This window comes from Lissotriton helveticus, chromosome 1_1, assembly GCF_964261635.1.
Source record: "Lissotriton helveticus chromosome 1_1, aLisHel1.1, whole genome shotgun sequence".
Lineage (NCBI taxonomy): Eukaryota > Metazoa > Chordata > Amphibia > Caudata > Salamandridae > Lissotriton > Lissotriton helveticus.
Genome location: NC_136057.1, coordinates 1,333,817,601 through 1,333,830,643, shown reverse-complemented (window position 1 = coordinate 1,333,830,643; position 13,043 = coordinate 1,333,817,601). Strand labels below are relative to the sequence as shown.

Here is a 13,043-nt window from a genome sequence, read left to right as displayed (position 1 = left end):
GTGGCCTAGCCGAACCTGCATTTATTTTCATTACAAAAAAATGAAATGACGCGCCACGGGTGGGCTTGACGTATTAATTATGCTCGCAAATTATTTTGCATCGCGTTTCAAGCAACCCCCTACAGTAATCTGAGTTTATTTTTCGTTGTGACCTCAAACAATAAACACGCCCTGCGTCCGCGCTCTAAAAAAAAACGCGCCGTTCTTTCAATTGGTCTGTTTTTGTTTTCTTTCTCAAGATAGTTTGAATTAAACAAAACATCAGTTTCATGGTTACCATAAATCTGATTCGACCTCTTTTCTCCCCCCTCCCTTTCCAACAGACTCCATTTTCGAGGTTATAGGCGGCGTCAAGGGGGGGGGGAGGGGCACATTGGACGGACCCATGTTACCTCTATACAAACCAGAATCTAAAGTAAAACTACAACATTTTGCAAAGAACACGATGCTTTGCGTTCCACGCGTACGGCGGGTATATAATACTTTGCCTAGATGAATTTTCTAGTCCTCTCGTTTAGCTAAAAGCAGTATTTGTCAAATCAAGTATGTATTTTCATCGTACTGTGATAGTTCAAGCCAGCTCAGCTGGAACGCTTAAGGCCCTTATCTCGGGGGTCATTGCAGTAGCTGTCGTTCACCCATTGTGTCATGGCGGACTTCTTCCGGATTGCAGCGAGATTGGTGGTGTGATTGTGCGCCAGAGTTGCACTTCCCGTTTCTGCTGATTGTATTATTAAATGCTAGATTGTGTCTCGCCTGGTTGTGCGTTTTAACCGCGTCATTGTCTCCGAGTTAAAATGTCCATGTAGTCACGTTTTAAAACGGTGCTATTCAAACCACCTTAACAACTATGGTAATTATTTTAAACAAGGCTATTTTGGGGAGTAAAATAACTCCAAATGATTTACCGTGTTACAGGATTCTTTTTTCTTCGGGCACTTTTAGCAATTAACGGCGATTTATTTATCGTATTATTTGCTAGTAGTGCTCTAGCACCCCGGACTTGGATACTGTGATAATGTAGAAAGCGAAACTGCAACCAACGGCAGGCACTTAAAGGGCGACTAGATTTTTAAACAAGCATTTACAATGCAACGGTTTCGCCTTTGGAAAAGTTTGAGCTATTGGCATTGTAAATGACAACATTTGTATTTATGTGTTGGTTTTGAAAACAGATAAATAAATGGCATTGTCCTTTACATTGCCAATAGCTCTAACTTTTCCAAAGGCGAAACCGTTGCATTGTAAATGCTTGTTTTTGTTGTTTTTGAGCTTCAGCATAGCATGCCTTTCATATCAACACAGGGGCATACAACACTGCTATGTCAAATTGACTACGTGGGTACTCCATTTAACCCCAAGTCCGCTGTGAAGCATCCATTTAACAAAGAAACACTACGCTCACCCTAGGTCGAATATCACAGATCACCAATAATTGCCCATTGCCAAAAGATCAGTACCTGATGCTAACCCTCAGGTGAGCGGTGTCTACAGAGAGATCAAGAGTGCACCTATGTGTGCATAAGCCCCCCAATCAAACAACCAAAAGGAGACCACCTGGATGAACGTCACACAGAAGGAGAGGGCAACAGTTGTTGAAAGTTACATAGGTCTCTTATTGGAAGGACCTCAGAAAGGTGGCAGTTATCCTATGCCTACAGCTCACCACCAATGAACATCACATCTATTGCCATAACAGCAAGCTCGGACTGAAACCCATCATCAATAGAAAAAGCGCCCTAAAGCATGCCACACACCCAGTGTCAACAGCAAGGCCACCTGTAGGAATGTTACACGTCATCCATCCCAGGTGAATTTCATATCCTACCTCAAAACGATAACCACGCTGGGGTATGTCAAATACTCTAACACCATGAAAGAAAGTTACAGACTTACTGCCAACATGCACACCATTCCAAAGAATATAGCAAAACCAGCAAAGGAAGATCCCATCAGTACACATCACATAACCAGAGTAAACAAGAAAATTCCCTCATTTCATGGTCACACTCCCAAGGCCATCAAAAGCCAAACCCTATGAAGATCAGATACCAGCTGCTAAGAGGAAATCCAACCTGATGCAGGTCACATTCCTACTACTACCAGAAGGCCCCTTCTGATAAATGTCACATCTGTTTGTAAAAAAAGTTCAGACAGATGCAGGTCACTTCCCTAGCCCCAAGAGGAAATCCGACCAGATAAAAGTCACATTCCGGGTGCCAACAATAATCACCCTGATACTCGTCACCCAGCATAACTAGGAGCTCCCCGTGAAAGCTGTGAACTCTAGGCGCTCACATCAAGGCTCTGTGAAGGACAGAGTCCGAGAGCCTCACAGTGAGCTTAATTTGTACATCTTGAATCTTTAGGGTCTTACATTGAACAATTCAAGCATTGTTAGCTGCTCCCCACCACCAACACCCCAAAACAACACACGAGCATAGATTTTGTAGTTGCATTTCCCACCTCAGCAGATTGTCTTGTGGATCTTCTCAAAGGAACAGATGCTTTCCACAAACCGGTAAATCACAATCTTGCTCAGGACGTAGGTTTCATTGGTGCAGTGGCACCTGCGCCTAGAGGGGTCCACGAACCTCAATTATAGTTGTATTTTACCCAGGGCTTTAAGTGGGCCGGCTCTTGCCGGTGCTGAACACAGGCAGTCAGTGGCGTAGGAAGAGGGGTGCGGGCCACCCCGGGTGTCATCACTGAGGGGGGTGACAAAATGGCAAAAATATGTGTTTTTTACCATTTTGTTAAGTCGGGGGTGACAAGAAATTTCCAGCACTGGGTACCATCTGACCTTGCTACGCTACGGCCGACAGTTCTTAAGATAAGGTGCCAAGACGGGTCCCTATCGGGGTCTCTATTTCTGCCCCCACCCTCAGGTTGGAAAAGAAAATCTTAACTCTGCAGCAATACATTTGCTCAAAGACGTTGATGTAACTTCAAAGAGATTCGGTATAGTTCTTTCACAGTCTCATGATTTCAGACCTGAAGCATTTTCAATATTATATACAACAAAGCCATAGTTGTTTCTTATTATGTGCAAAACGAACAACCATTGACAAAGCCAATATCCCTGGCTTGTTGTAGGTGTAATGTTACTTGTTGTGTTCTATATTTGGATGCAATGCCAGAAGCAGCAAAATACCAGTGGGACAGTACACTATGCTGAGCACGGATTTTTACCTTATGTATTTTTAAGCCAAGCCCTCAATTAAATTGGCCACGCCACTTTGAGAACCCCCCCCTCCCAGTTTTTCATCCCACTTAAAGCCCTTAGTTTACTATTCAAACAGCGGCCATGGCGCCCATTTCCTTCTTTGCACTGTAATCCATGACGCACTGGCCAGTGTTTGCCATTTACTTTTATTTGCATCTCGTTCTCGAATCTGACATTATATTATTTTTCCTCACATGGTCACCGTTTCCTTCTTTCCTTCTAGCTCCCCTCTTCACACATAACAAGCCCTTGCCAGTGCTAGCACTAGTGCAGTGCAGGTGCCTGGAAAGACGTAGCTCGCTGCCGCGCGTGAATCGACGGGCCCGAGAGGGTTAACGAACCGCTCCCCTGGGGCACGTGACGCACCCGCTGCTGTCGCCATACCAGGAGGTAAGTCACGTTCTGTTCAGGAGAGAGTACAGTACAGCGGTGGGGGTGGCTCAACGAGTTCTGGAACTGCCCACAGGTGCACGTTTATGGGAAGTACAATATTCAGCTGCCCTCGGTTTCCAGTGTACATTTTAGAACTTTTATTTTTTCTTAAGTAACGGTACGTGAAAGGCGCAAAACTTATACAAACTTTCTGGAATTATGAACGTCACAGAAAAGTCGGTAGGCTGCTGCAAAGTCAGGTATGCTAGTCGCATGCAAAATGCTCTGGGACTGAAGACAGTAGGGCTGGGGCAGACCCTGGCAACTTCAGGCCAAGTAAAGACCATGGAAGGTGGGTAGACCTTCAGCAAAGCCAGCATTGTGCCACTGTAGACTGGCTGTTAGGTCTGGGGGCGAGTCCGTGCCATACCAGACAAATGCCTGTGGAAGTCGGACAGGCCCGTTGGGGTGGGTCAGAATCACCCCCAAATGTGAGAATGGTGCATTTAGAGGCTGTTGCCTCTACAGAGCCAGTGGGATGGGGCAAAGGTTCAGTGCCTCTCTAAACCCTTTCCAAAACAAATACACGTCCCGAAGAATGTTTTATTGTACGTAAAACAGCAATGTTAGTTTTCAATGCCACTAGCCTCGCAGAACCTGAAACCAGAAATGCACACGCAGCAGTTTCACCAACCTAAAAATAAGAAAACCCGACATGAGTTATCAGACTGAACTTCTTTCTGTAAACAAAAACTTAAAACATTTCCAAAGACAGCCTCACAATCGGTGATTCACCGTCACCACGATGTGCGGCCTGTGTGGTGTGCCTCTTTGAGATAAGAGGGTTTCACAACCTTTGAGAGCGACAAAAATACCTGAGCTACAGAGACGTGATCCAATTGGAGCCTGACAGACCTGCCCCCAACAATTCACAGATGCTAAATTTCCCCGGAACTCTCGTGACTAGTTAGTCCATTCCCGTTTTATTCCTCAAGTCCTGTATGAAACCAGGACTACACGTCCCAGAATTGTAAGAAAAAAACACGGGAGTGGACTAACGGGTGGACCTTGGAAACTTTTGACCTATGCCAATCAGACTTCCGAGAGATGGGTAAAACTCGAAACATTATGTACTCACTGTCGCTGAAACCCCTGTAAATGCCACCCAGAAGGCTGCTTGTATGCTCCCCTAAACAAACAATGCCCAGGTCAGACAGTATACTATCACATGAGCGGCCTTTAAATAACCAATGCCCGCCCCCACCCCGAGAGCTGCTTGTTTGCGCCCCTACAATCCCCAGGGTCAGAGAGGAGGTTATCACAGGAGAGGCACTGCTTACTGTGATAACTAAAGCGCCCCTCCCCACAGAGCGCTGCTGATGTATACAGCATTTGCAATCTAAATAAGAGCTTCGCTCTTTAAGTAATCAGAGCCCTCCCCCAGCCCGGAGAGTTGCCCTTTACAACCATATCTTCCCCGTGTTTTATCGGAGGCCGTGGTGCTGGTGACAACAGGTGGGCTGTCCCAAGACCACCTCCGACACCGTCACAACTCTAAAACCAGGTATGCGACTCAACCACTGTCCAGCCAGTCCCGGGCGTCGGGGTGACCTCTTAACTCCCCTGTAACCCAAGCCTCCCAGGAGGCAGGACGCCATGTTTGTTTACATGAAAAACAAAGGAGCGGCGGCCTGCCCCTCCCAACGGGAAAAACAAGGGTGGCAACGGAGGGATGGGAGGGGGTGGAGGTACACACCTGTTACAGGTGTGGGAAAGACACCGGAGGCCCGAGTGTGTTAGGGCTGCTCATCACCAAATAGCGAAAAAAACATGTTCTGAGAGCCCCGTGTCTGGTCCTCTTACCGACCTAATGCGGTACGTTTTCTGGTAATATTGCTTCATTCTTTTTTCAGTTGTACAAAAGTTAACTCTGTCACAAAGGCTTTAACTCATTAGTACCAGTTTAACACCTAAATACTACAGCAATAAGCAACGGAAAGGTGACCTGTCAGCCTTTGCGAAAGGTCTTCCACTCTACCGCAACATGTGCCACTTAACTTTGATCTGTTAGAGCTTAAAACATTTTTTTTGTTAGAAACTGCAGATTATGTAGCAGGTGATGAATTGTGTGTCAAATGCTACACATTCATAATTACACAGAAGACACTGCAGCCGCAGGATCGCCTAATTCCAGTGGCCAGGTTCAGAGCTCAGCATTCACAGTAATCCTAGGGTCAGAGTACAGGGCAAATGTTATCGACCGGATTATCATTTGGTTTAGGACAGACATAAGGTTATATCAATAAATTCAGTTTAGAGTTAGCCTCGCACTTAAGGCTTCAAGCTCGTAGTACTCTGTCGGTTATGGAACACACCATGGTTATCAGTAGGCAAATTCTTAATGATAAAACTCATTTTAGGCCCATGTTGAAGGTTAATTTTAGCAAAGGGTTATGGTTAGCCTTGGTCGTAGGATCGGGAGGAATGATTGCTAGATCAATGCAAGGTGGTAGTGTTAGGCTTAGGTTTCAGATTACAATTAGGCTTAGATTTAAGGTATAGAGTACAAAAGGTTTGGGTCATCGCAAAGGAGAAGGCATAGCCTTATGCTCAGAGCTAGGATTATGCTTCGTTTTAAGATTAGTTTTACGTTTAGGTTCAGAATCGGGTGCGAGAAGCTTAGTATTGCTTGGTAAATTTGTATTATGGAGAAAAAAAACAAAATCCGTCACATCCATCTCATGTGTGTATTTAAGCTTCAAAATTGTATATATAATTAATTTTAAGCATTATAAACTTTACAATCCAGTGGCGACAATCCACTAAAACCACAGCGGCAGTGTTTGTGTTATCACAAGTCCCCGTAACACCATTAGTGAAATTGAAGAAACTGACACCCCTGAGCCCTAATGTTAAACACGTGTATGTTTTCTTTTTTTGAACAGCCTACAGTTTATCCCTCCAATCCCAGAACACACTTTGCCCAATCAGTAATTCATGCCTTCCATCCATGTATTCACTGCTGAACTCCTCCACCTGGCACCAAGGCCGGACTAGCCATACTGGGTGTTGTTTGTTTCCCTGGGAGGCTTGAGGGTTGGGAGACAATTTTGTTACTGGGGGCTGGTTTTGCAGCAGTGCTGCATTATCGACCCCTAGTTACAAAATCAGGAGGCTTGACCAGCATAATCACTCACTTCACACTCTTGCTGCAGAACTCTTTGTATATCCAGCAGCTTTCATACAGCAATAAAGGTGCCAAGATTGATAACTCTGGTATTTAATTGTCCTGCTGGAGAAATAGCAGGAATTTTGTCTATTCGCAGTTTTGACTCATCTAAAGTAGCGCAGAGGGTTAATATGGACAAGTGTGACGCCTTATTGTCACGTGCCGTTAGGACCAGGGAACACCAAGGGCCTGCCCAGCGGCCAACCCCAACTTGATGGCTAGAGGGGAGGGGCTCGGGATTCCTTCCGGGAGTCACAGGCGGCACCGGATTAGCACGTCACTTCCGCTCCTACCTGGCGATGGGGTCGGGGCCTATTTAGGGCGACGTGGTCCTGGCCCCTGCCTTTTCCATTGTCGCAGGAGCGTTTCAATGGGTGGCCCCAAAGTCCACCCGGATGGACTCTTACTCAAGTTGCGGAGGTCCAAGACGGACCCCATGGGGAAGGGTGCAATAGTCAAGCTTAGGCCGGCCCAAGGTTCTGGAGTATGCCTTGTTACGTTGATGGGAGCATACAGGTCTGTCCGTCCGCATGTACAAGCCCCTGCTCTGTTTATCCATGCTACTGGGGATTGCCTGTCAAAATATCAGTTCACAGCCGTATTTAGGAGTACCCTTCGCAGTCTGGGGATTGACCCAGTCGGTTACTCATCTCATTCATTCAGAATTGAGGCAGCGACCTTTGCAGCAGGGGCTGGGTTGTCGGCGGACGAAGTAAAACAAATTGGCCAAGTTGCTATGACTGTTGGACATAATATTACCTGCCATTGCCTTTTTTCTCATTCCGGTTTATCTTTTTTAGTAGCACGCCTTCCAGAGTGGAATAGGTGCTGGGCCACTCCTCCGTGACACGGGCCGCTAACCATTTGCAGCAGCATCGCAAGTCGAAGCCGGCAAGTTTGGACAGTGTTTTCTTTCGTTGGCATGGTGTTGGGGGCCTCCAGAATGCGCAGCTTTGCCAGCTGGTAAAGAGACAGGAGGGGACCGCTTTTCCCGGACTTGACTATCTTACACATCGGGGTAATGACTTGGTGGAGCTGGGATGCAGGGCTGTACGGGAAGCCTTGTTTTCATAATTTTCTTGGTTGGTAAGACCTTCCCCGGAGCAAGGATAGCTTGGTCCCACATGAATCTGCTGCACAAGTGGGGACCAGGAGTGAGGTCAAAGAGCTTTGAACGGATGTCAAGCGCCTCAAAGCCGAGATGTCCAAGTTGTGCCCGGGCAGGGTCTGCTTTGGAACATACTGCACAAATTGCTCATATGGGGCAGTCACCTTTCACCTGGATAGTGTTTACTTGTCGGACTTGGGCACAGATTTGATGATTGACAGAATCTGGACCTTTGTGATGGACTTGTTTTTTGGTGGGGAGGGCGACGGACCGGTTGGCCCTGGTCGCCCTTGGCAGGAAGGTGAATACCAAGATTGCTGTACAACATCAAGGGGAGTCCTCCAACGCATTCCCTAGGGCAGCACTGAGGATGGAGATGGCTAGCTGACCCCAGAGATAATTTTACACCGGCTTCCTGTAAGGGCGAACAGTTAGACAATCTAGGGCATGGGGCTGCTGTCTCCGGTTATACCCAACGAGCCCTGTAGACAGCCTGGTGTTTGAAGGGTGGGCCCGTGGGGTTGCAGACAAGGATCAGATGGCTGGGGGCTACACCTCAAGGATGCAGGTGGTATACACCGGTGTGGTTCTCCCTGGGGCACAGGCCGACTGGTCCCCTAGTGCCGGGAAAATAATAGGAGATCCTCAACATGCTCATGAAGTCATTGACTTGTGAGGGTTTAGGTGGTGGGGTCAGACACTATTGGGGGGGGGGGGGGATCTGGGTTCTATGCCTGCAGCAAAGTATGTGTACCAAACAGAACCCAGAACTGTACGTTATGTGGCTAGCTCAGTGGGTTACTGCTTTTGTCGCAGATTCTTTTCTTGCTTGCAGTTCATAATTTATAATAGTGATCTAGCACAGTGAGCTATGAACTACCATCAAAGAGTCCTCCTTGAAGTGGTCAGGCTCGCTCACTGCACACGCTAAGCAACATCCAGAGACTGGTCTGACAACATTTGCCAGGGATGCTTGGGATTCACAGTCCAGCTCTGCCTATCACCCACTGTTGACTACAGACACCAAGTAGCCATATTGAACCAAGTAAGAATATACAACATTGTCCCTCGTTTGTGTGGTCTTAAGCCAATGCCCACTAACCCACAGGCTAACCTTTAGCACCGTCTTTTAGCCTAAACTAAAGTTTATTCCCAGCAAACAAAAGGTGCCCACTGTTAACCTTACTCCAAGGTCTGGAGGTGAAGCACTATGGACTCTCTTCCCTTGTATTGGACCACCCTCCTGTGCACAGTATGGAACCTGGGTGCTGAGGTCCAGGACCAGCTCTGACAAGGCACATTGTGAGGGTCACCGAAACTGATCACGAGGAGCGCTGCTTCTGGTGTTTGCCTGAGCAGTCCTCCTAACGGCGGCCATGTTGCATGTACTGTTACTTCCGAGAAGTTAACAGCACAACCCCAGGCCCACTCACACTACTGTGGTAGGAGTTCAGGAGAGGTGTTCCAGAGGCTGTATACCGCTGCCGCCCTGCATTAGCGTGGCCCCTCCCCCAAATCCTCCTCCAGCTTCCTCCTAAGCTCTAGGCGAATATGCTCTAGGGATGGCAGGCGAACCTCACGTCCTATCAGAGCAGAGCTCCAGTTCCATACTCATCCACAGCCAGGCCTCAGCCCTGCAAGAGCTGGCTAACAGAAGACAACGCGGTAGGGGGGATGTAAAATGGGGTGGGTTGGCCAGGCTCAATGCCCTCCTCGAACAGTAAGCTCTCACAGCCCGGCGATAACCCCACCCTCTCACCTCAATAACCAGACCTGTCAATCATCCTGGTAGAGGGACATTCTGTGGCATTGTAAACCACAGATACGTGTTCCCAATATCGAAGCCCTGTAGTAACAGTAACACCGTGGGAGAGCTGATATAGACACAGGATAAACAAGCTATCCACCACAAAAACGAGCAAAAAAAGAAACAGCTCCTCACAGAATATAGAATGTGGCAGCGATACAATGAAGGGGCTTCAGCCGACCGGCAGATTTCCACAAACCCACCCAGCAAGGACAACCAATGACCAATTCCCCACGTCAGGTAGGTGAAGGGTAACCCAGCCCAAAATTCCCGTGAAACCGAAGGGGCACCACATCAGAAGGGGTAACACTGATCACGCCACCTATGAAAGACAAATGACGACAACCCACAGAGGTGGCAGTAGCTGCAACCAGACCCCCCCGCCTCAGAGGAAACGTGAATCACATCAAAGAAAGGTCTGGGGCTTTTACCACCGAACGCCCTCCCTACACGCGCGCAGGCAGCAGCAAGGAGCCGCCAGGGAACCTCGGCATCTTTGTCAAATTCAGGGAAAGCAATAACCGACCCACCCAAGGAGGTGCAACCACCTACCCACCCCAAGACGGACGGGAGGAGAAGCCGGTAACTCCCAATGAAATGACACTTATTGTGCACCGGCCGCGGTGTGACAATGCGGTGACATCATGGAGAGGGAGGAGGGGGTGAATCATGAGTTATTAACCACTGCACTGCCGGTGCACGGCAGCTGTCAGCGCCCACTATCCGTGTGAAGCGCTCAAGGGCAGGGTCAGGGGGTGAGGAGCTGCCCCTCCCACACGATGGGATGCCAGCCCACCCATCAAGAAATACACCGACATCTTATTTCACTACAAACACACCACGGGCAGGCGTTTCCTTCAGTCATTTACAAAGCTCGGCTTCCAGCGGCAGAGGCAGAATGTCGAAACCGGGGTCTTCCCGGCTCGAGTGGCAGATAAGGCTGTGAAGATTCTGATAACACAACACGGAGGAGGGGGCGGAAGCCAGCACATTTGATATCAAAAGGAGTCTGTTTAGGGACATACTGTGTTTCTTTTATTTTAAATTCAATGTTCCCAGCACAATAGGTATTACTTTACTAACCATAATCATCAGTAATTGCCGAGGGTCAACTAGACGCCCATCGCCGCCCTCCACCCCCTGCTTAATTACAACCCACTGCCAAACATAAACACAGCTGTGGTGAGGAACAATGACAGAGCAAGACCACCTTGGACTGGTCTTAATGGCATGTCACTACCAGGAGCCCCTCCCAGGTGTACCCCATCAGTCACCCGCTCTGTAAGCCTTAACCCCTTCACCCCCAGGGGTTATGGGCTCAATCTTAACCACTCTGTGAGCCATCTCCCGGCCCTCTGGAAGGAACCCTCTCCTGGGTGTGCTGGGTCCGTACCCCCACCCTCCCCCTGGCTGGGTCAGGACCCCCTCCCGGGGTCTGGGACTCACCCGCTGCGTAGGCCTTGCCCAGCACCCAGGCCAGGCTGGCGCACACCTTGGCCCGCCCGTGCTCGTACTGGTCCAGGGGCCGGATCTCGGGCACCAGGAAGCTCTTCTTCATGGCATCGACGGCGTCCACCATGGCCTCGTCCCTCAGCGGCGGCGTCCCATGGGCTGCCTCACGCACAGGACGGGGGCACCGGGGGTCTGGGGGGGGGGCACACCACGGCCGCACCTACTCCAGAGGTGGCATCCTCTGCCCGGGCACCAGCCGGAGGGATGGGCGCTGGAAGAGGCGAGCCAGGGGTTTAAAGCACAGCAGTGACGCGCACCAGGCACGGAGCGCCTCAAAACGAGGGAATAATGTCCGCTGGGCGGACAGACAGACCGCCGGCTCCTGGCATACAGGGAGGCGGGTCACAGCGGCGCCCGCTCGCTCGGTCGGTGGCTCGGCTCTGGGGCTCCCCTCGGCCCGTCTCGCTCCCTAGCAGCCCGGGCTCTCAGCCCTGCATATGGCGCTCCTCGGCTCCAGGTGCTGCCAGCGCCGCTCTCCGCCTCAGTCCATGTGATCGCTCCAATCAGCTGTCAATCACGGCGGGTGGGCGGGGCCAGCGCCAGCAACAGGTAAAGCCCGGGCAGGCCCCGCCCCCTCTGCAGCATCCGGCCTTTGTCATCCTCGTGCACCTGCTGCAGGTCCCGGAACTGCTGCGGGGCCCCGCGCTGGCTCGCGCTGGACCGGCCGTGGCTCGCGCTGGCCGTGGCTCAGGGTAACGCCAGATCCAGCGCCCGCCCTGGTATGCAACCGTGCACCATTCCTGTCCCTGCACCAGCCCTACTTCCCGAGCTGGTATCCAGGCTGGATAATCCAGCCTTGCACCACCTCCTGCTCAGTCAGAAAATTGTATCTAACTCTGCACCGGCTCAAGATTACTCGTATGCATGGACAGCCCGTGTTTCTCAGACCTGCACCGGCTCTTAAACTAATGGGTGGCAAATTCATTCTTTCACCTTATGAAAGCTCAATTGGTTAATGCGATCACAGCAGATGTCTGTGTGAAACCATCGAATCACAGAATCGAATCCTGGCTGGCTCATAGTAATGGGTATTTATGATGCTAAGAGATCCCAGACTGCAATAGAAAGTACCATGAAAAAGTATGCCATCACCTCTCACAATGAATACATATTGGCAGTGCTTAATTTGTAAAATATTACGTGCCAGGGCTCTGACTAGCAGGCCACTGCAGCTTGCACTACTCATCGAACTTGTCGTCGCTGCCAAAACAACTACTAACCATATCTCTCGCATGTAAGTGCCACAGTTCAGATTATTCCAGGTGACCAAAAGCTAAACGAATGGCTGGATAGGTAGGTGTTAGCGATTTTTTAATTTATTTGTATTCCTAAACAACCGTTCTTTTGCTCATCTCTAAATTAGATGAGCAGCGCCACCATGTTCCAAGTATGGTGTTGAGTATTAAATGCCGGCGCCGAGCACCGGAAACCAAATACGTGCCGTGTTGAGCACTGAAAAGCACCGGCTCAAATTAAGCACTGCATTGGTCAGTATGAAGCTTTAAATGGTTCCATCAATTAAAATCTGTACTGAGTAGCGTTAGATTTACTGATTAACCAATTGCATACATTTACATTTGACTTAGTTAGCAGGCAACTTGGCAAGAAGGCGTATTCAATTTTTAGATCTTTGTCCCACTCCGTTTCACACAGTGTTTAATTTATCAAGTAATGAGTGCTGATGCTCAAAACTCTGCTAAGAGGCCGGCAGCCGGTGCTGTCAAATGTTATCGTGCTAAAAATAGCACGGTTGCTTAGTATTGACCCCCCCCCCACCTCTTTACTCCAC

At 49.3% G+C, this 13,043-nt stretch overlaps 1 protein-coding gene across 2 annotated transcripts in view; it reads right to left on the bottom strand.

Moving 5' to 3' along the window:
* CAMSAP3 (calmodulin regulated spectrin associated protein family member 3) overlaps positions 1–11,772 on the bottom strand; it is a 267,765-nt gene extending 255,993 nt beyond the window's left edge. The window contains exon 1 of one of the 2 annotated variants that reach the window (XM_078682487.1): positions 11,189–11,772. In XM_078682487.1, coding sequence (XP_078538613.1) covers positions 11,189–11,321 — 133 coding nt within the window. In that variant the 5' untranslated portion in view covers positions 11,322–11,772. The remainder of the gene's footprint in view (positions 1–11,188) is intronic. The other variant, XM_078682477.1, reaches the window with a different exon arrangement.
* Positions 11,773–13,043: the final 1,271 nt, after the last annotated feature.